Source organism: Thermobia domestica, chromosome 13 (assembly GCF_964235325.1).
Source record: "Thermobia domestica chromosome 13, izTheDome1.hap1.1, whole genome shotgun sequence".
Classification (NCBI taxonomy): Eukaryota; Metazoa; Arthropoda; class Insecta; order Zygentoma; family Lepismatidae; genus Thermobia; species Thermobia domestica.
The window spans coordinates 138,093,154-138,119,961 of NC_137466.1; the positions used below are offsets into that span (position 1 = coordinate 138,093,154).

At 36.0% G+C, this 26,808-nt stretch overlaps 1 protein-coding gene across 1 annotated transcript; it reads left to right on the forward strand.

The window, feature by feature from the left end:
* On the forward strand, positions 1–25,937 carry LOC145668566 (cytochrome P450 6k1-like). Its single transcript, XM_081736557.1, has 5 exons — positions 1–127; positions 11,455–12,466; positions 18,323–18,547; positions 23,390–23,641; positions 25,759–25,937. Exons 2-5 carry the CDS (start codon positions 11,503–11,505, stop codon positions 25,926–25,928), a joined length of 1,611 nt encoding a protein of 536 aa, XP_081592683.1. The 5' UTR covers positions 1–127; positions 11,455–11,502; the 3' UTR covers positions 25,929–25,937.
* Positions 25,938–26,808: the final 871 nt, after the last annotated feature.

Genomic DNA, 26,808 nt, shown 5'->3' on the forward strand with positions numbered 1-26,808 from the left:
AACAGATGGCATCACTGATATAAATTGCAGGTAAACGTACCGCACGTACTCCACAACGCGGTGTTACGTCTAAATTGACAATCAGTGTAGTGTTTTGTCTGTTTTCACTCAGTCTGGATTGGGGCAGGTAGGCGTTACTATAAGTAAAAGTACACTATTTTATACGTAAGAACTATCATATCGTTAATTCTTTTACTACTGTTGACGAAAGGTAAAAATATCTTATGATTTCTGAACTTCAATTTATATCTCTGTACAGTGAAGATAAATATGTTTAGACCTTATTTACTATGGTTATTCAAAAGACGAATTAAATGTTAAAGTTAAATGTATTTTATTTTTTAATGATAATTTTATGTGTGTCCGATGTTACCTTAGTGCCTACAGAATCTATCTATAGCAACATATTTTCTTTCCAACGTGTTTTTGCGTTTGATTCCTGGTGTCCGTACATTTAGTTAACGTAATCCGTTAAAAACAATGACTAATGCCGGTATTTCAAAATTAGCAAATCAAATTCAGGAATAATGAACCCTCGTTGACACCGTATCTTGTTCAGTGACAAAGGTAAATGACAATTATTTATCAATGTTGAATATCTGCCATCAATAATTTCTCACACATTGATTTATAGCGGGAATATTATCTTTTGTTTTCTTTGAATGATTGAAAATTTTCTGGTATCTTCTTCAAATTATTTGAATGTCTCTTTGTTTTTTGAAAATTAAATTCTACTATATATATAATTTCAATGTCTAATAATCAGATTTAATTTAAATAATATTATATAATTGCCTATATATAATATTACTATCCGACAGGGGTGCTATTTCTCGCCTACATTATTTAATATCTATCTAGAAGAGACAGTGAAAAAGAGCCTACAAAATGAAGATAGCATTTCAGTTAGAGATGGCCACATTTTTCGAAAAATATTTGGTCTAGGAATTAATTCGTGCGGTTGGTACGCACACATTGAAGCTGTAGTACAAACACAAAATACATAAATACCTTAAGAAAAATATTGTCCATCGCTAGCCACCACTTTCGCCCATCTGTCAGGCAATGTACGGATTCCGTGGCGAAAGAAGTCCTCATCCTTGGAAGCGATCCAGTCAGAGACCCATATTTCGATATCTTCTGAAGAAGTAAACCGCTGTCCAATCAAATCGTTGTTCATGCAATCGAACAAGTAGTAGTCCGAAGGAGCAACGTCTGGTGAGTACGGCGGGTGGGGTAAAACTTCCCATCCGACATTTTCTAAATAGGTTTTGACCGGTTTTGCGACATGTGGGCGAGCGTTATCATGTTGAACAATAAGTTTATCATGTCTGTTCTCCCATTCTGGTCGTGTTCTGGCCAGAGCTTGCTTCAAACGCATTAATTGTCGTCGATAACGTTCTCCATTCATAGTTTCACCCGGTTGCAGCAGCTCATAGTACACCACACCTTTCATATTCCACCATATGCACAGCATAACCTTTGCACAGTGAATATCTCGTTTTGGTTGTGATGGACCTGGTTCACCTGGTTTCACCCAGGCCTTTTTTCGTTTAGGGTTCTCGTAATGGATCCACTTCTCATCACCCGTAATAATTCGATGCAGAAACCCCTTTCTGCTCTGTCGTTGAAGCAGCAATTCGCAAATGGTTTTTCGTCTTTCAACGTCTCTGTCTTTCAATTCATGTGGAACCCAATGTGACATCTTTTGAATCATTCCCATGGCTTTCAAGCGTTTGGAGACTGTTGTTTGATCAACGCCTAATGCTGCTGCAAGTTGTTCCTGCGTTTGACACGAATCCTGCTCGAGCAATGCTGTCAATTCTTCGTCTTGAAATTTTTTTGGCTGTCCAGCTCGCTCTTGGTCTGCCAAGCCGAAATCACCACTTCTAAACCGTACAAACCACTTCTGACACGCTCGCTCAGCTAGAGCATGGTCACCATACACTTCCACCAAAATACGATGACTTTCAGTCGCACTTTTCTACATGTTAAAGTAATGCAGCAGGACACCCCGCAAAAACACTTTATCAGGCACAAATTGCGCCATGTTCACTTAACTACAAACTTGTGTTGTTGACGCTTTAATCCACTGCCCTATACTACGAACGATACGCGATGACAGGAGTTTGCAACACATGTGTGGATACACGGAACTGTGGGACGCTCCGTTCGTTGCGCCATCTCTTGTCTACCCGCACGAATTAATTCCTAGACCAAATACTTTTTCGGAAAATGGCTTTTTCGAAAACGAAAAACGAGAACCGAAAAAATTTTCGAAAAACGAAAAACGAAAAACGAAAAATTTTTCGGAAAAACGAAAAACGAATTTTTTTTCGAAAAAACGAAAAATTTTTCGGAAAAACGAAAAACGAAAATTTTTTCAAAAAAACGAAAAATTTTCAAAAAAACGAAAAATTTTTCGAAAAAGCGAAAAACGAAAAAACAAAAAATGAAATTTCTGAATATCGAAAAACAGATTTTTCAAAAAAGGCCATCCCTAATTTCAGTAGGAGGTAGAATGATGAAATGTAATTATACGGTTTGCATGTGATACGGTACTTGTTGCAGAATCTGATAAGAAGATCAATAAGATGTTGGAAAACTTGAGGAAGGGCTGTGAGGAATATGGGATGAAAATAAATATTAGAAAGGCAAAAACCGTGGTGATTGGAACGAAGCATTCGATGTTAAATATAGAAGTAGGAGGGGGAAAAAATAAAACAAATGACTGGTTTTTGATATCTGGGTTGTATCAGTAGTGATGATATGACGTGTGTGAACGTGAAATAAAAGCAAGGATAGGAATAGCGAAAGAAGCCTTTAAGAGGAAGAAATTACTATTTTGTGGGACTTTGAATAAACAATTGAGAAAAAAGACTCATAAAATGCTTCGTGTAGAGTATTGTATTGTGTGGGGCAAAAACATGGACATTCACAAGGCTGATTAGCAAAGAGATGTGGGTGTGGAGAAGAATGGAAAGAATTAGTTGGGTCTAGCGAAAAATGAATGAGGGGGTTAGAAGTGGTAGGGAAGAAAAGAACAATTTTAGATAGTATTAAGAAGAGGAAGAGAAACTGGTTGGGACATTGACTAAGAAGGAACTGTATCATGAGGGACGTGCTAGAGGGTATGGTGGCAGGAAATAGAGGGAGAGGACGAAGGAGACTACAATTAATGGACGATATCAAAACACAAAAATCGTACGTGAAGACGAAGAGGTTAGCGAAACACTGTGGAGCATGGAAGTGTCTGTCAATAATGACAGAATACCTATGATGAAGTTAATGATATAATTACCTGAACTTGAAGAACAAAGACATCAGAAAAATTAGATTTCGAGCTTACTTTAGTAGTAGCTCCTATCCTTCAAAATCTGAATGTTGCATAAGAACGTAAAACAAATAACTTTAAAAAAACAAACAAACGAAAAACAAACTTCTCAACATTAAGCTTCTTATTTTAGTCCCCGCTTAAAGTATGTGGATTTTATGCATTAGCCAATACTAAGTCAAAATTAGAATAGGTTTCATAAACTCCATTCGTTCTAAATAATAATATTTTCAACGAACTTAAAGAGTTCATTACTAAATTATCTATGTTGAACGAACTTTAAAATGTTCGTTACTGGATTCTCTATGTGTGTGTGTTGTGTGTGTCTGTTATTTGCGAATTTCTCAATTTTGAGCCCTCCATTCGATAAAGCATCAAAAACTATCTGAGAAAGTGATCGATTTTTTCGCACCACTCTTACCGTTCCCGAGATATTGGCCAGAAAAAGTTTCGATTTTGGGAGATTTAAGGAGCCATATTTTGGGAACCTTAAGTCATAGAGACATGGTGTTGATGAATACCTAAGAGGAGGATGAACATTTTGATACTAAATAGTAGCCGGTGGCCACTGGCCAACTGGGCACCGTTCCCCAGATATTGGCGAAAGAAGGTCGAATTTCGGGAGATTTAAGGGGCCATATCTCGTGATCCATAAGTCATAGAGAGATGATAATTTGCGATTTTTTTTAATTTTGAGACCTCCATTTTGATCGTGTGTCTTCGTAAAACAAACCCTTAAACAAAACATGTGGAAAAAATTTTGTACTCAAGGAAATTATAAATGGCTAGATATATTACAAGAATTGTTTAATGAGTATAAAATAAAGTACATTGAAAAACTGAACCACTGACTGCAGAAAGCAAGCATGTCCAGTAGGGTGTATCGAAAAAAAAATTTTTTCGAAATCCGGTTACGGCTAGTGCGGATTTTTGGCCAAATGGCATCAATAAAACGTATAAAAAATCTCAACTCGATCAGACAACTCCTTCTGCTGCCGAGTAGAGCCCAAATATTAGAAAAATCAACAGATTCACTTTTCAGCTGAATTTCCAAAAAATATTTCTTAAATATTTCCTCTATTTTTCGGTCTTTTAAATTATTGAAATAGCATTGGAAAGGAGAAATAAATACATAAAAAAAATTATTACGGTTATTTCTGTACACCATAAGCATAAAAACCTAGTTAATTATTTGTAAAAATGCACTGATTTTCAGGCGTATCGTGCAATTAAATTTTAATATAAAATTATTGAAGTCTCTTGAATAACGAAGAAAACACTTTAGTGCTAAATTCTAAGAGCAGTAATAGTATAAATAATTTGCTCCCAATACCGTATGCATCTGCTTATCACACTAGATCATCTGCCGCACACCTCTCCCCGAACGCCTCTTCTGTACTTGCCCATCTGAAAGGATCTGTCTTATCAGTCGCCAGTAGTCAACCAGCTGTGTCGAACGTGATTGTCGCTGCTTGAGTTATTTATTAGTGCTGTAGAAAATTTTAACTAAATAATTTGTTTTCGTGTGATGTGCAGTATGTAGAAGTGAGAACAGTGTTTCAGTTGTATTAAGTACTTTTTAGTAGGAAGAGAGTGACAGATACGCTGACGTTATGGCATCGATAAGTGTGTTTTGGTCTGACGTTAGGAATAGCATTATTGGGACACCCAAGGAATTGGGTAGAACACAGCTACCAACCGTTGAAATGTATTGAGACAATACCTATGGGAGCGAGAAGAAAAAATGAGAATTTCGGGATCCCGGAAAGAGCCTTCAACAAAGGATTTATCTTCTATCGTCGTCAGGAAGATTGTAGAAAATTGAGATTACGCCTCAATCAGCGGCGAAGCAATTTTCAGTATCAGAAGGATTGTTGGAATGATATTGAAGTATCATAATATTGTCCGTGACTTGCAAAACTCAGCAAAGTCCGGTTTCCAAACTTCTGCGAAACGAGTTGCTGATTTTCAACAGTCTGCCAAAAAATATGTCATTTGATATAGCCTTTTGTAAGTGTTCCGATGCTCTTGCCTGCAACTGCGAAAAAGGAAGAAAAGTGCCAATGCTAGAGGCACCTTTTCTTCTAGATCAAAGAACCACAAGATTGATGCGCAATCTCAATTTTCTACAATCTTCCTGGCGACGATAGAAGATAAATCCTTTGTTGAAGGCTCTTTCCGGCATCCCGAAATTCTCATTTTTTCTTCTCGCTCCCATAGGTATTGTCTCAATACATTTCAACGGTTGGTAGCTGTGTTCTACCCAATTCATTGGGTGTCCCAATAATGCTATTCTTAACGTCAGACCAAAACACACTTGTCGATGCCATAACGTCAGCGTATCTGTCACTCTCTTCCTAATAAAAAGTACTTAACACAACTGAAACACTGTTCTCACTTCTACATACTGCACATCACACGAAAACAAATTATTTAGTTAAAATTTTCTACAGCACTAATAAATAACTCAAGCAGCGACAATCACGTTCGACACAGCTGGTTGACTACTGGCGACTGATAAGACAGATCCTTTCAGATGGGCAAGTACAGGAGAAGAGGCGTTCGGGGAGAGGTGGGCGGCAGGTGATCTAGTCAGTGTGATAAACAGATGCATAGGGTATTGGGAGCAAATTATTTACATTATTACTGCTCTTAGAATTTAGCACTTAAGTGTTTTCTTCGTTATTCAAGAGACTTCAATAATTTTATATTAAAATTTAATTGTACGACACGCCAGAAAATCAGTGCATTTTTACAAATAATTAACTAGGTTTTTATGCTTGTGGTGTACAGAAATAACCGTAATATTTTTTTTATGTATTTATTTCTCCTTTCCAATGCTATTTCAATAATTTAAAAGGCCGAAAAATAGAGGAAATATTTAAGAAATATTTTTTGGAAAATCAGCTGAAAAGTGAAACTTTTGTTGATTTTTCTAATATTTGGGCTCTACTCGGCAGCAGAAGGAGTTGTCTGATCGAGTTGAGATTTTTTATACGTTTTATTGATGCCATTTGGCCAAAAATCCGCACTAGCCGTAACCGGATTTCGAAAAAAAGTTTTTTTCGATACACCCTAATGTCCAGCATTTATACATTTCCTTTTTGTGACGATAATGGTTTTAACAGGTCAATGAATCGTTTAGCACCGAACTGACACTGGTCCGCTCAGTAACAATGGCCATTGTGACGCCTCCAATTTTCATGTTATGATCAAATATCATAAAGATAGTTTTCTTCAGTATTTTGTCTCTCCTGCAAACATTACGAAATGTGGACATGTTCTATTTTCTGCAGTAAGCGGTTCAATTAGTATAAAGCCTTCAGAAGTTAATAAGGAAAAGAAAAATAATTCTTTTTAAGTTCGCTTTGGTAATGCTCTTGCAGCGTTCTCAACTGGATTTTTTGTATTGGAAGGAAAAATCAGCGAATCTACAGGTAAGTCGGCAGATCTGACAATGCTGGTATCAGACAATGTTCAATGTTATACACAAAATGAAACGGCCTCTAGAATTGCACACCGTTACTGTATTTACACGGGCAGAAACTTAAAACTGCCGACTCTGTTCTCGATCGTGAAGAAGTACTGGTGTAATAAGAAAACTTTGTTGTTGTAACTGTTACTGTAACTTAATTTTTTTTTTTTTTTTTTTTTTTTTTTTGTAAGGAGACTGGTTACGCAACGTTTACGTCATTTGCAAATTTGACGATTGGGCGATTAGGCCAGAGAATTCGTTTGTCTGCGGAGCTGGGGGAGGGGAAGAGTACACGTGTATGCACTCATTTTATTTTATCAAGTAAGCCACTCCCACAGTTCATCTTGGATTCACGTGACTACCTTATCAAAGTTGCCAACTAACATTGTTAGTTTTTAACTCTATTGCCTTTTATGTCTGTGCAAAGAGCCGAGACGTTTTTTCCCGCGCTTTTTTCACGTATGGCAAGGTAGTGCCCCCCCCCCACACACACACACTTTAGAAAATTGAAACAATGACAATAGTGCCATTCGTTTGTACTATGTTTGTACCGTTTGTACCGAAAATATTTTTGTTTGTACCATTTTCCTGATACGGTTACTTGAGAGGTCAACTGGCCAAGATAGCCCCCCAAATGTCATCCCCTCTTTCTCGAAAACTATCAGGGTACAAACATTTTTTTTTCGTTACAAACGATACAAACGATTTGTTTTCGAATGGTGTATTTCAATTTTTTGTGCTGTGATACGGGGAGGGCTATCTTGGCGCCAAGATAGCACCCCAAATGTCATCCTCTCTTTCTCGAAAACCATCAGGATACAAACAGAACTTTTTTTTCGGTTCAAATGGTACAAACGATTTGCTTTCGAATGGTGTATTTCAATTTTTTGTTCTGTGTTACGGGGTGGCTATCTAGGCGCCAAGATAGCCCCCCCTCCAGTTGACCTCTCAAGTAACCGTATAAGGAAAATGGTACAAACGAAAATATTTTCGGTACAAACGGTACAAACGTAGTATAAACGAATGACCTAGTCATTGTTTCAATTTTCTAAAGGGGGGGGGGAGATATCTTGCCATACGTCTGTTTTCTTTTGTAACAGCATCGCAGCTAAGATCTTTTGAGGGGACAGCAATAAGGGGGCTATTAACATTTTTGTGGGGATTAGGCCTATTCATGTTTAACACAATTTGCGAAAGGCGAAAATATAACTTGGACACTATATCATTGGCTTAGCGTTAAGGGAGGTCCTGGGTTCGGAATAAGGCCATCACTCTGATTCACGTCTTCTTAGGATTTTCATGTTAAGTGACAGAGTTCCTTTACATAGTCAGACATGTTTCTATGTTGTATGTAAAAGTCTAAAACCGTCGTTGTATTACTTTATTTAAACAAGGGTATTGTTTTTCAATAGAAAAGAAAAAGTATAAAAATAAGAAAACCGTAGTATAATCTTTTAAACAACATTACAGTGTAATGTTGTTTAAAAGATTATACTATGATTTTCTTATTTTTATGATTACATTCCAGACTCGTACTAAACGAATCTATTTCTTAGTGGTCATCTCAATCAAGGATCTTATAAATAGAGGATCTGCCCTTACAATAAAATCTTGAAGCCATACGTCACAGTTTCGCCACCCCTACTCTGTCCACTCCGCCCAATAGAATCGCAATGTTTGGAGCCAAAAAACAGGGCGGAAACGAAAGTAGCCAATCAGACGATGTCGGAAACGAGAGTACCCAATAAGACGTGCCGATGCTCGGTTGCTTTTTGGCTTCATTATTTAATAGGATGAAGACACATATGGGCAGATCCTCTATTTTATAAGATCCTTGATCTCAATGGTTGGGATTTTAGGAATTAATACCTGTAGAGTTAGTTGCTTTTGATACTCACTGCCCTTTTTCCCACTTAGATGTTACGTCATGCCGTTGCAGGATGTCTGACATCTAACAGTTTTTCGTATATTACACACGTATACGTATGTTATATACGTAATCTATATGTTATATACGTAATCTATATGTTACATACGTCCATCTGCATGTGAGATCCTAACCGCCTATATACAGTTCTTTCGTTCTTACGGAAAGTACATTTATTCGATACACTTATACAGAAAGTAATTATAAAATAAACTTTTTCAGGTATACACTTGCTGTACGTTAAATCTAAAAAGTACATGTTTTACACATGTAACCTACATTTTTACGTACGCCACATATGTTTTTTTTTTCTCAGTGTTGGTATATTATCTATTCGGGATGCCTTTCCATCCTAATTTTTTATATAGCTTTTTTAAAATCAATCCCGTTTATTATCCTGCTGTACTTCATATTGTACTTCAACATCTAGGCCGCGTGATCTATCCCTACTCTCATACAATTCCTCAACATATTCTTTCCATCACTCCTAAAGTTTCACTCCCTCACTAGCTACTTTGCTAATTTAGAAAATTATTATAATAAAAAAATAACGTAAAAGTTTGATTCTGCTTCGTCAGCTCCAGAAGAAGCAGTTTTTTTTTTCTAGAAAACATTATGAGGGGCACAATCAAAATGTGATGGAAGTGCAATAAGACACTATTTGCTGAAGGACATGATCTTGACAAGAATGATATGTAATCAAAATTTAATTTATATTAGCCCTAAGGTTGGAAGGCGGTCGATCATCTTTGCAAGTGAAGCTTCCTTGGAAGTAGTGATGCCAATGAAACGAGGAAACTCTCGATTTGTCTCGAAAACGGTATAAGAGTCGAGATGAGAAGATTTTTTAAATTTGAGACGCAGTTACAACAGCAAGATGGCGTTTTCTACATGAGAAGAAAGACAAGGCGAGAAATTTCTTGAGTCTTGTAGGCAACATTAATTCATCCAGGGTTTGGATCTCAAATACTGTTTTAGTGTTAAATGATTCGTTGTATAAAAAGTATAAATTGATAAAATGATTATACGAACAGAATGAATAGCATTTATTAGCATTTAAAGATACAGAAGGGTCAATCCAAATGAAATCGACCAATGAAGGTTGCTGACAAAATTTAGATTTTTAATTATTATTATTATTATTATTATTATTATTATTATTATTATTATTATTATTATTATTATTATTATTATTATTATTATTATTATTATTATTATTACCTATGTTTGTACCACATTTAGGGAGGTATTCATTTGCTTTTTAGCCGAGAAGGTTTTGTCGTAGCGGCCATTTTGTATTGGCGCCTGAGCGCATTTTGAACTTTTTAGTGCATTCCATTAAACGCTGTATCTTTTTAGGTTTCAAAGATAATGAGTTCAAACGAAAACCATATGAAAGATAATGGAATAGACAATTTTCCATGTTCTGTGCTCATTGGGACGTGCTTCAGAACGTCGAGATAAGAAGCCCTGAACACTGAGGTTGGAGATCTAGAAATTGCAATTTTGGAATGTACATTTTGAAACGAAATAAATAAGACTCACCTTCAATTCTTTGTCTACGTAGAGACTAGACAACGTCCTAAACAAGTTTCAGATCTGAGAACTATATACTTGATTTTTTGGAAATTTTTAAACATTGCGAATTTTCGAAAATCGTGTATTTTCACCACCAAATATCTCAGGGAGGACAGAAGTAAAAAATCCCAAATTTGCACAAAACAGACGATAGTTTGTTTGGACATGGGTGTACCTGGGGAACATAAACTAGGCATGTTCCCCATGCCGTAAGTGTCAATGAGCCACAAAATTACTCCCCCAAAATATGTTAAATCGCCTATATGCGTAATGTGTTTACATTAAGATGAATCTAAAAAGCACTTTAAACAAGTAAAAAAAAAAAAAAAAATTGCACCCCAGGGTGGGCGCGAACCATCAACCTTTGAAATACTAAACGCGTGCTCTTCCGACTTGGCCACGGAGACAATGAAAAGAAAGTTGCTTGTAGAGGGATAAATTATTGAGGTTTTTTGAATTTGGCTGATCAGAGTGCTCCTTTAACCGCATATATTCGACGATAACCGTTTGGGATCAGATAAAATCTGCTCGCCATGTAATTTTATAACAAAATGACAAGTGTCTATTTTATTTCATGGTTCTTTCGCGTTCACTTTCAAATGATCGGCGACAGTTGTCATCTAATAAAGTTGATGCGTTTGTTGCTTCTAGTACACAATTGCTTAGGAAAAGAAGCAACAAATACATCAAATGGGGGAGATAAATTTAGAACATATAAACGGCGCATGCCTAGTACACCTTGTGCTGTTAGGGTTTCTGAAACAGTATGTACCTAAAGGACGTACCTAGAACATGATAGATAAATGTCCCAAGTGACGGCATAAAAGTAGACCTAAATGACTGTTCGAGTGCGAAACTGAGCCAGGTATATAAATGCTATATTTCTGGTACCTAGTTGCAAATATCAATTAGGTGCAACAAGTCCTAATTACATACTTAGCACATACTTAGCACATGAACATCATATGTGCCAAGTGTCGGGTACCTAAAAGGTAGCTGGGACACCTAAATGCCACATGCCTAGCATATCTTGTGCTGTTAGGGGTATAATTTAATACAAATAACTTTGAATAAAATATATCATGTTTCAGGTTCTTATTTATTATTTTAATTTCATGTTGTTATTAATTTCTTTCACAGGTACAACACTTGGCACATTTTTTGTAGTATTGAACTTTAAAAAATAATATGGGTCTTATAATCTTTGCAACTTACATTTTACCGTATATGATCTCCGCACTTTTATGTATAGTAATAACAGCTTATCTATATGTACGACATAAACATAGCTACTGGAAGCATAGAAAAATACCATACATAGAACCCCCTTCTTTAATATTTGGAAACGTTATAAACTCCACTTTACAACGTTTAGATATGGGTCATGAATATATGAAATTATATAAAGAATTGGATGGCCATCCGTATGGCGGAATCTATGTGTTTCAGCGACCAAGTATAGTGTTGCGTGACCCAGAGCTTATAAAAAGAATAATGTTGAGAGATTTTTCTTATTTTATGGACCATGATAGACTCGTCGATGAAGTTGCTGACCCTTTGCAAGGAAAGAATTTAATTAACCTAAAAGGACAGAGATGGAAACATATGCGCATGAAATTAGCACCATCTTTCTCTTCTGTTAAAATGAAACATATGTATCAATTTGTTTGTGAATGCGTGGAAACTTTGAATAAATACTTGGAAAAGGCGGCCGCCAGTGAGGTATCAATAGAAGTCAAAGAGATTCTTGCCAAATTCACGACAGACGTTATTGCAAGTTGCGCCTTTGGCTTTAAGTTAGACTGTTTGAATAATCCTGAAGAGGAATTTCGAAGAATGGGTAGAAGATTGTCTGGACCATTTGGTTTCTTTGAAAATATCAAATTTTTCGTCATATTGGCTTTCCCGATATTGTCGAAGATCTTTAAGATGGCTAACACCCATCCAGACGCTACTAAATTTTTCCGAAGAATAGTGAGAGATGCAATGGAATTCCGAGAAACTAATGATTTTGTTAGAAATGATTTTATTGATGCCTTATTGAAGTTGAAGAAACTAGGCAAATGTGATGATAATGATGCATCTGCTGAAGATGATAGTGTGGATAACAAAAATATTAGCGCGGATGTGCGTGTTGACAACAAATTTGCAGGTAAGTGTTCCATTTAAGCTACATTTCCTATTCTCTCAAACTTGCGTGTTTCTACTAATATTTAATGAAATAACTTAAAAATTTTTGTTCTTGAGTTTAAGTGGCTATGTCAGTTTCACTTTTCTGCTTTAAAAAATTGAAGTAAGGGTAGACATAATTCATGTATATAGATTCAGCTGCTCCAGCGCCATCTGCTATTGGCTGAACTACATTCAACCTACCGACGAACACGTGGTAAGTGCATTGCATCGTCCTGTCTCTAACGGACGTATCAGGAGCTCCGTGGCTGTCACGTCTTTTATTCACATGGCTCCCCAGCTTGCCTCACGACGTTGGATAGACGCTGAAAATTGAAAATCAACGGCTGGGAACCGAACTTGGTACCACGCGAACGTGAGTCCAACGGTCTATCTACTACACTATGCTGTTTTATGCTTATTATCTCTTTAGGAGAGACTGTCAGTCTTTCTTCGGAGGCACAAAGAAATGAACACCTTAAAACGCATCCAAGCCATAACTAGGTATTGCATGACTTACTTAACAAATTAAACGCAAATGATGCTTATAAACTACACCCGACCTCTCCGTTAGAATGTTGTGTTCATATACTACAGCCGTCCTAGATGAAACGATTGGTCTGTGTTTATATGCCACGCCCGTCTTAAAAGGGTTATTATCGTTTTTGCTTTAAATAAAAATGCCAAAAAAAAAATGCTTTAAATAAATTGTTTCCACTTAATAGATGAAAGATGAACGAGAAACAATAAGAAAAATGTCTGGAAACCGTTTCATTTTTGGTAGTCTTCCAACCTATAAGACGTTCACAATTTCACCGTTAAATATCAGAAAAAAAGCTCTTTCTCCCTCTGTCTATGTGTGAGGCTGAATAAGTTTTCCATATAACCGGCAACTGATCATCACTCCTGAAGATAACTAACATACTCTTATCTAATACCCGACCTGGACTCAAGAGTAATAGTTCATATTGCAATTAAATAGCTCAATTTTATAGTGAGTATTGTATATGTTATTTTTTGTGATTAAAACAGTAACCAACTATCATGAACAGTTTCTTATGAGGGCTTATTGGCTAACGTTTTTGAGTATTACATTTATGGTATTAGTATTGTATATTAATACTTAAGATCTTCCCATTCAGTGATAAAGTTGCACGAATTTAGTCAGGTTTTAGGTAGATCAAGGAAAAGATAGAGTAGTTCTTAACATAAGGACTCGTCTTTAAAAAAATTTGAGACTAATTCTAATCGAATCGGGAGGTACTCGATCTACTTTAAATTCTGGCTCCCCCTTTGGTACGATAAACTTTCTGGTTTCTTAGTAAACAGAAATACATTTTTAGTATTGATCTATTCTAACATACTGTACAGCGGTGGACACTTCTAAATGGTACAGCCATATGGAGATTTACGGCTAAGGTGTACCATTTAGAAGTGTCCGTCGCTGTACATGCAGGAATTGTAGATATGTAAAACAACGCTTGCATTTCTGTTCTACTTCAATATGTATTGTGATAGAATGATGTTGAAAAGAAAACTACATAGAAAGAGATACGAAAGGAAATTGATCGATACTTATATAGAGCGTTCAGAAACAACACGAAATTCTCTGGGAAATGAATTATCACGCGAAAACATGAAAAGAAATTATATAGAGCAACATGGGTGCAGAAGTGCGTCATTTCGCAATTAAAGCCCACAAAAAGAAAACGAAATGATCAAAACGATATAAAAAGAGTCATAATTAGAGAGTGAAATGTTGGATTAAGGTCTGGTAAAAGAACTTAGTGATTATTTTAAGCCTACATTCAAATAATGTGTCCGTAGATATGTAAAGTGTTAAAGTTCTCTGCTACTGATCAATCATTTTTCGTTTCTAGAACACCTCATGGATTTCCTTATATGCTTCAATTCTAACCATATTGTCCTCCTCCTTCCTTCCCGAGCATATTTGTGGCTGTATGGTTAGAGCACGTGCTTTCGGTGCGGGAGAACCGAGTTCGATTTCCGGATAGAGCTTAGGTGGTTCGGATTCCACATTGAGTTATAGGTCGTAGTCTTATGTAGCCTCGGTAATGGAAAGTTCGTTAAACTAACTTTTGCCTTCTTCCTCCCTATTTCACATGCACTCTTACATTAACAGAAAATTAATCATTACTCTGTCTTGATACGACGTTTTGATCTCGAGCTATACCCCTTTGTTTTATCATTCCGTGCAATTTTCGGCGGATTATAGCTCCGAAATTATGCATTTGTGCATCTATGTTGGTTTATTCCTTTTGTTTTTCATGTTTTTGTATAAGGATTCATTTCCCGAAGCATCGTTTGATGTTGGTTTTAAGCACCTTGTAAAAACCTTATTCCGGAATTTACTGATAGGATTGACAAAAACTTAGGTAATCTTAATTAAGAGGCTACAGTCGTCCGAGAATTCGAGTCTAGTGTGAATGTACTCGTCCGAGAATGTCCTTGATCATAATTGTCAATTTCATTTAAGACTTTACTCTTTTGTTTTCCCTTTATTTCTAATCACGATGCGGGAAAAGTCTCTCATTATCTGTTAAATTGGCATTGTTGCTACAACTAGCAATGGCGTGTAATACTATGTGCTGGCCTTCCTGTGTTTTTACTCTCAGTTGGACAACCCCGAAACTACATAGAACTCGGTTTGGCATTTCTGGTTGGAACATGGGTCACAGAGCTTTTACTCTTAATGCTCTCTCTTCGCATGTTATTTTTTTATGCAACTTTACTAGTGCTCGGCCATTTTGCAGAAGAAATGAACCTTTCTCGCCTACTGCTACGAATCTTCATTTATTATTTTTGATCCTTCTCAGTAATGACATTCAGCTGAATCCTGGTTCATTCAATGGCAGTATTAATTTTTCTGTTTATTTTTCTATTACTAAAACATCAGGAGCATAAAGGGTGAGTTAATGGACTGTAAAATTTACAAAACTGACTTAGTACAGTATGACTGCATAGTTTTCAGAAAAACGTGGTTGAACGCTTTCGTACAAGATGAAGAACTTCCGTATTAACCTTATTTCCCATGGAAGTGTTCTAGGACCACTGCTATTTCTTCTTTACATGTATTACCTCCCTTCCTTCCTGTCTTTACCATCTACGAACATTCTTCTCTTTGCTGACGATTGTAAAATTTTTCATAAAATCTTTATCATGTACGATGCACTCCGACTTCAACAAATTCTCGCTAAACTTACTGACTGGTGTGCGACTTGGAATTTAAAACTGAACCCTCAAAAATGTTTCACTTTTAGTATTTCTTTGAAGAAAAATAAAACTTATATCAGATATTGTATTAATAACAGTCCTGTCGAAAGAGTTGCGACACATAAAGACCTCGGAGAATCATTCGATAAGAAAATTACATTTGCTGATCACATCACTCTTACTGTGAAGAGTGCTATAAGAATATTGTTTATATAAGAATATTGTTTGTACTTTACAGCTTTACTGAAATTCGCGATCTCAAATCACTCAGTATTTTCTGCGAAGTTTGTATCTCTTAAAATTGAATATTGCTCATCGATATAGAATATGGCCTGTGTTTAAGTCTTATCCTGTTTTGATTCTGCCCTTAACTTTTTAAATTACTATTGTCAAACAAAGAGTTCCTTTAGTGTGTAGTCTTAATAAAATACAGCTCCTAAAGAAACTTAATATCCAGACTACTCGAGGCATGGTGGCAAACTTGCTAATTCTCCACAAAATTACCAATGAGAAAAGTAACTCTTGTTTATTGGTTTCCCTCATTAATTTTAGTGTACCTTCTCGCCTAACTTGCAGTCATACGTTATTAACATATGCGACATCCAGACTATCAATTATACAACGTTCTTTATAGTTCAGGCTGGAATCATTGTAGAATAGTTTATCATCAGATGTTGATATTTATGACTCTGAAAATCATTTTAGAAACAAATTAAAGTCTCTGTAAATGTGGTATATATATATATATATATATATATATATATATATATATATATATATATATATATATATATATATATATATATATATATATATCGGGTGACCCATTTTAATCTTTCCACGGAAATATCTCGAAAATGGTTGAAGATAAATGAAGCGAACAAAGACTCAAATAAGAAATGCCATGGGGCACATCGAATGGTATTGTCCCACTGTCTCCCAGTACCGCCCTTCTTGGAGGCCCAGGGCTCAACTTCAAAGTTTAAAATGAAACATGAAGCAAGTGGTACCTCGTTCGATAGATCTTTAAAAACTAAAGAGCACTGTGGCAAAAGATTTTTCATATCGGTCTCCGTTTTCAAAATGGCCGCCAACATATGGTGCCTGTATCAGATAAAACGTCCATACTACTAACATGAAAACTAATAATTAACAATACCAGCATAATAGTTAACATAATGTATTATTAAAAACTTTGCTTCGAATTTCAATTGCTTCTTTTTTCCCATCAAATCACACTTAGCAATACCAATGGGCGTTACTCTTAAAACCGAATTTTACCTTATTATTATTAATTACAGTACCAGTCACTTGTGCACAACAATGTTTCACACAAACCATACCTATTCCAAGTAAAAGTGGGATTCCAATTTGAGATTTTACCATTCATTCTCGCTTCAGCCACTTGAAAACTAAAGAGCGTTATGGTCGAGAAATATGCATTATGGTGAAGGGAGGTCGGGAAGATATTGTTTTAAAGAATTAGATCTCCTCCTTTGCATTATGCCACTTTTTCTTTAATCATTCTGTATTATTCTCGAGTCATAGGATGACAAATACCCTCTGTGATTTCCTATATGAGTTTTATTTGTTCATTTATCTCCGACAATTTTCATATTAGTGGTGCTGCACTTTTTATCTGATACAGGCACCATGTCTTGGCGGCCATTGTGAAAACGGTGATCCATATAAAAAATCTTTTGCCACTACGCTGTTTAATGTTTGAAGATCTATCGAACGATGTATCACTCGACCCATGTTTCCATTTAAAATTTCGAAGTTGGGCCCTGGATCCCATGAAAGGCGGCCCTGGAGGGCACCGAGACAGCATCATTCGACGTGGCCCATGCCATTTTCCTATTTCACTTTTCATTATGTTCATTTATCTCCAATCGTTTTCATATTAGTGGTACTGGACGTACTGGACATTTATCTGATACAGTCACCATTTCTTGGCGGCCATTTTGAAAACCTTGACCGATATGATTTTTCTTTTTTTTTACCATACTTAGTTTTCAAAGATCTATCGAACGATATATCATTCACCCCATGTTTCCATTTAAACTTTTGAAGTTCGGCCCTGGGCCCCCATGATGAGTAGCTCTGAGGGACACCTCGATAATACCATTCGACGTTCCCCATGGCATTTCCTATTTGAGATATTGTTTGGTTCATTTACCTTCTACCGTTTTCGAGATATTTCCATGGAAAGATTAAAATGGACCACACACACACACACTATATATATATATATATATATATATATATATATATATATATATATATATATATATATATATAATGTGTGTGTGTGTGTGTGTGTGTGTCTTATATTTTTTGTTATATTGTTTCAATGTAAAATGGGCCTAAATAAATAGATAATAATAACAATAAATAGTAATAATAGAGAAAACATTTATAAATAAGTAAATAAAATAAATTATTAAATGAATTACGAACGTCGTATACGATACTTCTTTGAAGATTCTATAAGAAAAATTTAGCGACATATGCTTATTATTTTAGGTTGATTTTTTCCTTCTAACACTACTAGTAAACATAGCTTGATATTATTCATTTCCTAAATACGATTTCTGTGTTTCAGAGCTAACTCTCGATGATTTCGCAGCACAAGCGTTAATATTTTTCCTCGGAGGATTCGAAACTGCTTCTACAGTATTAAGCTTTGCTCTCTACGAACTAGCAATAAATCCTGATATACAAAAACTTCTACAAGACGAGGTGGATAAAGTAATGGGAGAAAGTAAAGGGAAACCTACGTATCAAACTATAATGAACGAAATGGAATATTTGGATAAAGTTGTATCAGGTAAGTCGTTAGTTTTATTAATAAATGAATATGTTTATTAGATTTTAAGCGCTTAAACCGAAGTAAGCTAAAAATATTATTGTTGAATCAAAAGATCCATTATATTTCAGTCAAAAAGGACTTATATTTAGAGAACTACATATACACAGTGTAGCCAAACACAAACTATCACTTAACTCAGTAGGTATGATGTGTTTATTCCGTAAAAAAAAAATAAAATAAAAAAAATGGAAAACTCGATTTAGGGATCATTCAAAAATTCCGTGGCCCCTGGTCCAATTTTGGATCAAAAGATCCATTATATTTCAGTCGAAAATTCTTTTTGTAGGTCTTATATCTGGAGAGCTACATATAGTGCGGCCAAACCCAAACTATCACTTAACTCAGTATGATGTCCTTATTCCGTAAACATTCGAGAACTCGGTTTAGGGGCCATTCCAAAATTTTCTGGAAAACTAATTATTAGCCAAGATCGCAATCTTTTGATGCAGGTTTTTGATCATTCCTAAAATTCTTAGCCAAGATAGCAATCTTTTGAGCCATTATTTATAATTCCTAAAATTCTTGTTTTCTTATAGCATAAATAATTTCCACTTTCATTTTCGAGCGATAATGGAAATAGTCGTATACAGTCGAAGATATATAAATAAACTTAAGGACTTGATGCAAAAAGTAGCAGCAAACATAGGCAAAAGGCTTGTTATCTACCGAAATGATAGTATTTAAATTAAATGTCTAATACACGACTACAATATGTTTGAAAACATTCTTCCCTTTCGATGCTCTGAGTTACATAGGGTTTGTATAAGTAAGATGGGAAGGTTATTTGAACAAAGGTATTGTGATAACGCTTTCAGATGACTTTAGCTTTTAAGAGAACACACAATGACATTTAAGTTCTAGTCTTATCTTAATGCACGAGGTCCTGGGATCGATTCCTGGTTAGAGAGCATTGAAATTTCAATGTCTTACGATAGTTCGGATTCCACAACTCATAACGTCGGCGCTAACAGGGACGCTAAACTTCAATAATAACGATGGCGTTTAAGTTCCATTAAAAGCGAGAATATGTGTATAACTTCGGTCATTCTACCGTATCTCAATTTTCTTTCCGGAAATCTCCACTAACCCACACTTGTACACCGTAACTGTAATGGACTTGACACCATGTTAATGTAGCATAACACCTGAAACGAGCCATGTGTTCAACTGATGCCCGGTTATGTATTTATATAATTCTTACCGCCGGCGAAGGGTCTTTGAAGGATTAGAATTAGAAATTAGATTTCTGGGCTGTCGGCATCTAAGGCCATCTACCCGTCACGTACACTCATGTCCAAAATGATTATCGCATATCTATAACTGCCTTCTTGTAAGAATATAATATGATAATGATTTTGCAGGGTACTTTTAATACTGTTACTGTATATAGTATATAATTGGGAAATGTATATTTGTGGTAAATTTCATAGGAAAAAAATATAAATACCAAAATTAGAATGAGTAAAACAAAATGTTGCTAAATGTACAAGAAAGTTTTATTTTCGTTTTATTGTTCTTATTTGCTGCTCTTTTGATACGAAATTTGCCACATACATGTCTTTGCAGATTATATAGATACTAACATTATGATAACCGGGCGAATTCGTTATCAAATTATATTCCTACAACAAGATATTTATAGACATGCGAAAATAATTGTGGACATGAGTGTACATGAGGAATGACGTCCCTCGGCGAGCACACTATCCGAGGAAAGAGAAGGAAGAAAGGATTCAGGGAAGGAAGGAACCGGCTGGGACCTATATGTTAGGTACCATCTCGACATTTGCCTGGTGTGAATGAGGGAAACCCAGGATAACCTCATTCAATATGGCTTGCCTGAGAAAGGTGTTACTCTTTTTCGACTGAGTGCCCCCACTGGAAATCGAACCCGGGACCACTCGCACGGACCTTTGAAGGTATGTTGCTAAGTGAAGCTAAGATTTGTGTAGTGTGTCTTCAACAGTGAAGATCGACAATCGCAAATATGACAGAACAATTCTCCTCGAATTGTGCTACCATTTCGGAAATTGCATTATAGATGACCGGAGACCTTCTCCGAGGTTGCTAAGTAATTTCTACAGACGTCTTTCTCTGTACCGTTTCCGTCAAGAAAATATGTAATTACTACACTTTTGTTTTTGTAACGTACACGTTGCTTTTCATATAGTCAGGCGTTATAATAATAATAATAATAATAATAATAATAATAATAATAATAATAATAATAATAATAATAATAATAATAATAATAATAATAATAATAATAATAATATCTGAAGAATAGAGAGGTGGGATTTTGTATAAGGACTTCCTATTTAAAATAATTAGATATATATAAGCGATTTTTGATATTTCCTTTGCAGGGGAGGAGAAAAAGAGTCGAAAATGATGGAAGATGCAATCGTTACAGTAAAATGACCATATTTCGAAATCTCTTAAAGTTAGATACATGAAGCTTAGTATTTAGACTTCTCATTTAAGACAAAGATGTGTTTCAGCATTTTATATTTTCAAAGTATGCTATGCACAAGTGTCGGAAATATTATAGAACGGCTTTGCTCCTCCGTCCGTCTGTTAGCTGATTTCACAGAGAAACGGTAAGAGATGTGAAGGAGTGGTTTTATAAAAGTAACCAAGAAAGTGTTGTTGCTTTTTGCCCACCACATTCGAACACCGATATGTCACCTGAGGCGTACCTGAAAGATTAAAAATTGTAACCATCAGCATCGATGACCTATCAACGTTCTTGGAAGGCCATGGATTCCATCGTAGTAGAACTTGGTGGATCATAAAGCGAAGAAGGTATCAAGTGCATTTTGGACCTCTATTAGGGATTTGAATTAGCGTCCTATAAGGTGATTGTGCAAGAAATGGAACAGGTAATATTCGGACGGTGCAATGTCCGAGGAGTATGGCGGATACAATAGTGTTTGCCATCTAGGGCGTGAAATGATGTCCCGGGTCATCCTAGCCACGTGGGGCTTAGCGTTGTCCTGTAACAAGAGTACTCCTTTGCGATTCAGAAGTGCTGGCTCCAGAGTTTTGAGTTTTTCTTGAACACAGCTCAACTGGTGACAGTACACAGTTGCAATGATGCTCTGACCAGTTGATAGCAGTTCCCGATGCACGATTCCACGAGTAGTTCACCAAACACAGGAGGACTTTCTTCTGGTGCAGTGCTGGTTTCGGTTGTTTTGAACCGGTTCAATTTAATGCTAACCAATGATGATGACGTCGTGGAGCTTCGTAGAGGAACCACTTCTCATTACTTGTCAACGCTCTGTTCAGAAATGGCTTCTTTTTCAGACGAGACAGCAAAGAAACACAATTGTCTGCTCGCGTTGATTCTGGACCAGAGTCAAATCATGTGGGACCCATCGACCCAACTTGTAGTGCTTCCCAAGTTGATGGCGGTGCTGCCGAATGGGTTCTCCACTCACATTGAATTGTAGTACCAGTTCCTCCAATGTCTGGTCACTGTTCGCCTCAATTGCTGCTTGAGGATCTTCATTTTGTATACGTGTTTATCTTCCGACACGTGGTGCGTGTTCGAGTGTTTTGTCACCATTCTTAAACTTGTTAAACCACCGCTGCAGTGTCCGCGTAGTCACGACACCCTCACCAAAGACCCGGCATATCTTCCACCTTGCTGCAGCGGCGTTTGACCCCAGTTTGAACTCGTACAACATACACGCACTTATGACGCTGTGTGGAGGTCCCATGTTCACTCTGTCCTTACAGAAGTTCACGGTGTAACTGAACAGCCACCACCAGGTAGTGTGTTGGATATACCCACACCAACAACTGACCGCCTTATCTCCATTCGCATTCAACTTACGGTGTGAGGGGCAATTGATTACAGACGTCCGCTAAAAGCGACAGAGCTTTCCTGGTTAACTTTATACAATCGATTCAGCGTCGAAAGAATACTTTCCATCTCTTCCCTTAACCCTTTATTCATACCGGAAGTGGTTTGATTAAACATTTTCAAATTACCAAATATCAAATTAAACATTTGCGTTTTCAACCTTTATCGTCATGAAGAAAAATGGTAAAAGATTGCAAGAAGCGGTTTTCTGCAAACGATTCATCGTCTCAAGGCAATATGTCGTGACTATCCTCGAAACTCTACCAAAATTAGAAGTGGTTCTAATTTATTATTTCTTCCGGTTTCAATACTGATTAACAGAGCAAAAACGATGGGATATCGAGATATGTTTTATTCCAATTATTTCAGCTTATTAATAGTAAATTCCATCTTTTCCGCTAACCCTATATTCAAACTGGAAGTGGTTCAAATTAAACATTTCCAGTTTCAACATTTATCGCCATAGAATAGAAAGGTAATACACAATGAAAAACATTTTATACAATCGATACAGCGTCTCAGAAATATATGTATAATCATAACCTGCAACACTATTGAAGCCAGAAGTGATTCCGTTTACTTGTACTTCTGGTTTCAATATTGATTTTCATAGAGCAAACACTGTGAGAGATATCAAGTCCTAATGCTTCCGTCCACATAATAACCTTGTTCTGACCACGTTCTGCATTACATCCAAATTTCTCAATCAATGTTCAGAGATATTCTTTTGTTTAAACACAGAGTAGCTAACGATGCACACCGATGTTTTACAAAAAATCAAAACTAGTGTTATTCATCCAATTGATTTTGCGCCATATGAAAGTAACAATTTCATTGTGTTGAAAATGCGTACTTTATGATATCGTTATTAGTTGTTGATATCATGTTAGCTTTTTATATTAATTACTATTTCCTTATTTTTCCATTAGAAACACTACGTAAACATCCACCTATTCCCGTAACGGATCGTCTTTGTTCCAAACCTTATACGCTTCCAGGCACAAATGTAACGCTAGAGGTTGGAACGGGAATTGGAATACCGATTCTGGGGCTTCATCACGATCCTAAATACTTCCCTGATCCTGAGAAGTTTGATCCTGAAAGATTTAGTGAGGAAAATAAGAAGCAGCGACATCCTTTCGCATATCTACCATTTGGAGAAGGACCGAGAATATGTATTGGTAAGACCAAGTTCCTGTTTTTGCTCACTCACATTTACTGTACCTAATGTGTTGGGTTCATACTCTTCTATGTTGTTGACATGTACTCTAAAATTGTTAGTACCGCGTGACAAATTAAATTGTAAAAAAGATAGATGGCAACATGTATTTTTATAAATGCCTATGTGTTTTGAGATTGTCATTGTCTAAACACTATGAAAGAGAGAGCCAGAGTTGATTAACTTTAGCGTGATCAAGATAGACATAATAATTGTTCTGATATAATGTTCTGTACTGCCGTAAAATTCTAACGTACCAAGCAAAATTCCTATGAAAGCAACCTTTCATTTTGAATTTACCAGCTCTAACAACGTTTATATGGGATGTTGAGTTATGGTAGGCAAGCTTCTGAAACTTTCTAGTTTAATGTACGCACATTCTCTCTGTAAATTACACAAGGCTTTAAGTTTAACTATCGTGCTTTACATACACTTCTTAGGTGAACCTGGGAAACAATGTTCAATAACTAGAAACTTAAGGTGAGTAGAATGAAGAAAATTCTGTATTTATACGTTGCATTTTATTGAATATATTGTATGTTAAGAATTGTTGTGTTTGAACGGAAATTATAGTCAGAGAGTTTTCATTAAATAATTCAATTTACTGAATCAGGATCAGTGGTAGTTCTTGGAGGAAGTCACGTCAATAAAAGTAAATCTTTTATCGTTTCAAACTAAGTCAATAAAACTTAATACTTAAGTATTCAAAAATTAATACATTAGGTGAATTTTCTTCCCTTAGTTCGAAGCGATTTATGTTTAATTTTTACCCATGCGACTTCCCTCAAAAGCTACTGATCACAATAGTGCTTTGTTGACAGTAGAAGCAAAGTTAGGTGAGATAAAATAGAACTGTCAAGCTAGTTTGTGCGGATATGGATGCAAGATTCATAGATATATTATGTTTGTAACAAATTAACACATTTGTTTGATTCAACCTTAAACATCAGTGAAATAAATTGACGTATTTGTGTGAAGTTATGAAGAGCTACAAACACAGGAAAAGTAAAGACCATATTGAATCTATCAAGTATATGTTAGTGTTGTAACAAGGCAGAGGAAAAAAATGGCGTCTCTGACAAACTTGAATACCTGAAAGCTCGAAAATTGTTGTGAGGTATTGTGGTGTTGTAGAAGGATATGTACAGTCGGTAGCAAAAAACCTGCAACGAAGTCTTTTGCTCTAAAATAAGTGTACAGGGGAGGACGCCGAGGTTTCTCTGATGTGATTTGTGCCACTTACACGTTATGTTGATTCCCTGCGCTTTTAGGTGTAGTTGCACAATAAACTTACATGCTCATGTTGCAGGTTTTTTGCTGCGGACTATACAAAGATAAAGTTCTCCCTTAGTTTCAAAAGTGTGGAACAGTAAGTCGTGTTGTAGTCACCTGTAAAGAGTTTGCACGGACTTTTAAGAACTTGTGTTAGTTAAATCAGTATGCAACAACTACAATTTGGCGTATCTTTGATCAGTTTCATGACTATGGATAGGTGCAAACCCTTTACCAAAATATCAGTGGAATACAGAAGAAAGTAGGAGTACAAAATATCATACATTCTTGTTCGTAGTTATTGTTGTATTATCAGTACGTCATACATCTGTCCTGTCGCAGTAGTTTGTAATTTATGGATCGAATCTCTTTTCATGTTGGTATATTATTTCAAATAGCAAGAATGAGATGTGTATAGAAAAGAAACTGAAAATGCATGTAGACATTTTTGTACGTAAGAATGACGCCTACATACATCCACAGGCATGTTTATTAAGTAAGTGACCAGAAACAAATAAATAAATAACGATTGTCTGGCAGCGGTTAGTAGCATATTTTTAAAACTTTAAAATTCTCTCAACCGAGGTTTCATTTGTCATGACACGTTTTATTAGTTTTGTTAACTTCAGTGGGCATTCTATACATTATTTTATATTATCAGGTCCAGTAATTTCTTTCTCTAGTGCATAGAAATTGATAACGCATGCTTGTCTTCATTTTTACTGTAGCAGATTTCGAAGCGAGAAATTAATAGATTTGAATCTATAACTTAATATTAATGTTGATTGTTCTCATTTTAATTTCTAGGTATGAAATTTGGATTAATGCAGACTAAAGTATGTCTGGTATCTCTACTTGCCAATTACGAGTTTCATCCCTGTGAAAGGACACGGATTCCATTCGAATACAATCCTCAGGCATTTTTTCTGAGTGGCATCGATGGAACGTGGCTAAAGATTGTAAAACGAAAAGTCTAATAAACTATTGCAGATTGTTATTGTATGTTTTCCATCTTCCATTTGAATGTTTTTTTTTCTCATGTCTAGGACCCTTATGAACTACTGTACTAAATTTCTCGCTCTCCTTCTTAAGTTGAATTAGCTTATATCATGATGTAGTTAGTTATTACTGAAACATTTATTTACAAAATATGAACACAATATATAAGGCGTTTTCTAATAATTATTAAGTCAACTCCTAGTATCTGTACTATTAACTTTTCATCTCGTTTCGTTTCAACTACTTTATGGAATCCTCGGCACTTTTTTGTTACGCACTGAATAAGCGACTCCCACTGTTGGTAGGAAGTTTTCTTCCATTCTGCATATCTACACTCTCTCCTTCTTTACAGAATACGCACTGCTTTGAGTTAAAAAAGAAATCTAATACACTCTAATGGTTTCTAAATTTTAGATCTACCAGCAGATTTGGCGTGCTGTTATTAGTTGCGGGACTGGGAGAAAGATTTCATGTTTGTTGAGAATGGGATTGAGGAAGCTTAGTAAAGTTCTGGTAGCACCAGCGATGATACGAATATAGTGAACGACCGAAATGTTTCGGAATCTTTTCACAAATGTTAAATAAACTAACCGGTGTTTGAACGCTGCTTTCAAGTGAAGCAGCTACATCGGATTTTTTTCTGAATCTGATTTCACTTACGTTTCTGATGGTTTTGTTATTGCGATTTCGTACATAATGAGTTATACGTGACATTTTAGTACTGATGGAAGAAAATATATTCAGGTTACGCTATAATACGCTTTCTTTCAGCCATAATATGTAATAAATTTCTCAGGGTTAAAAGCAGATCTGAAAAGATAGGGGGACGCATGACGTCACGCCGTCCGCCTGTGCCTA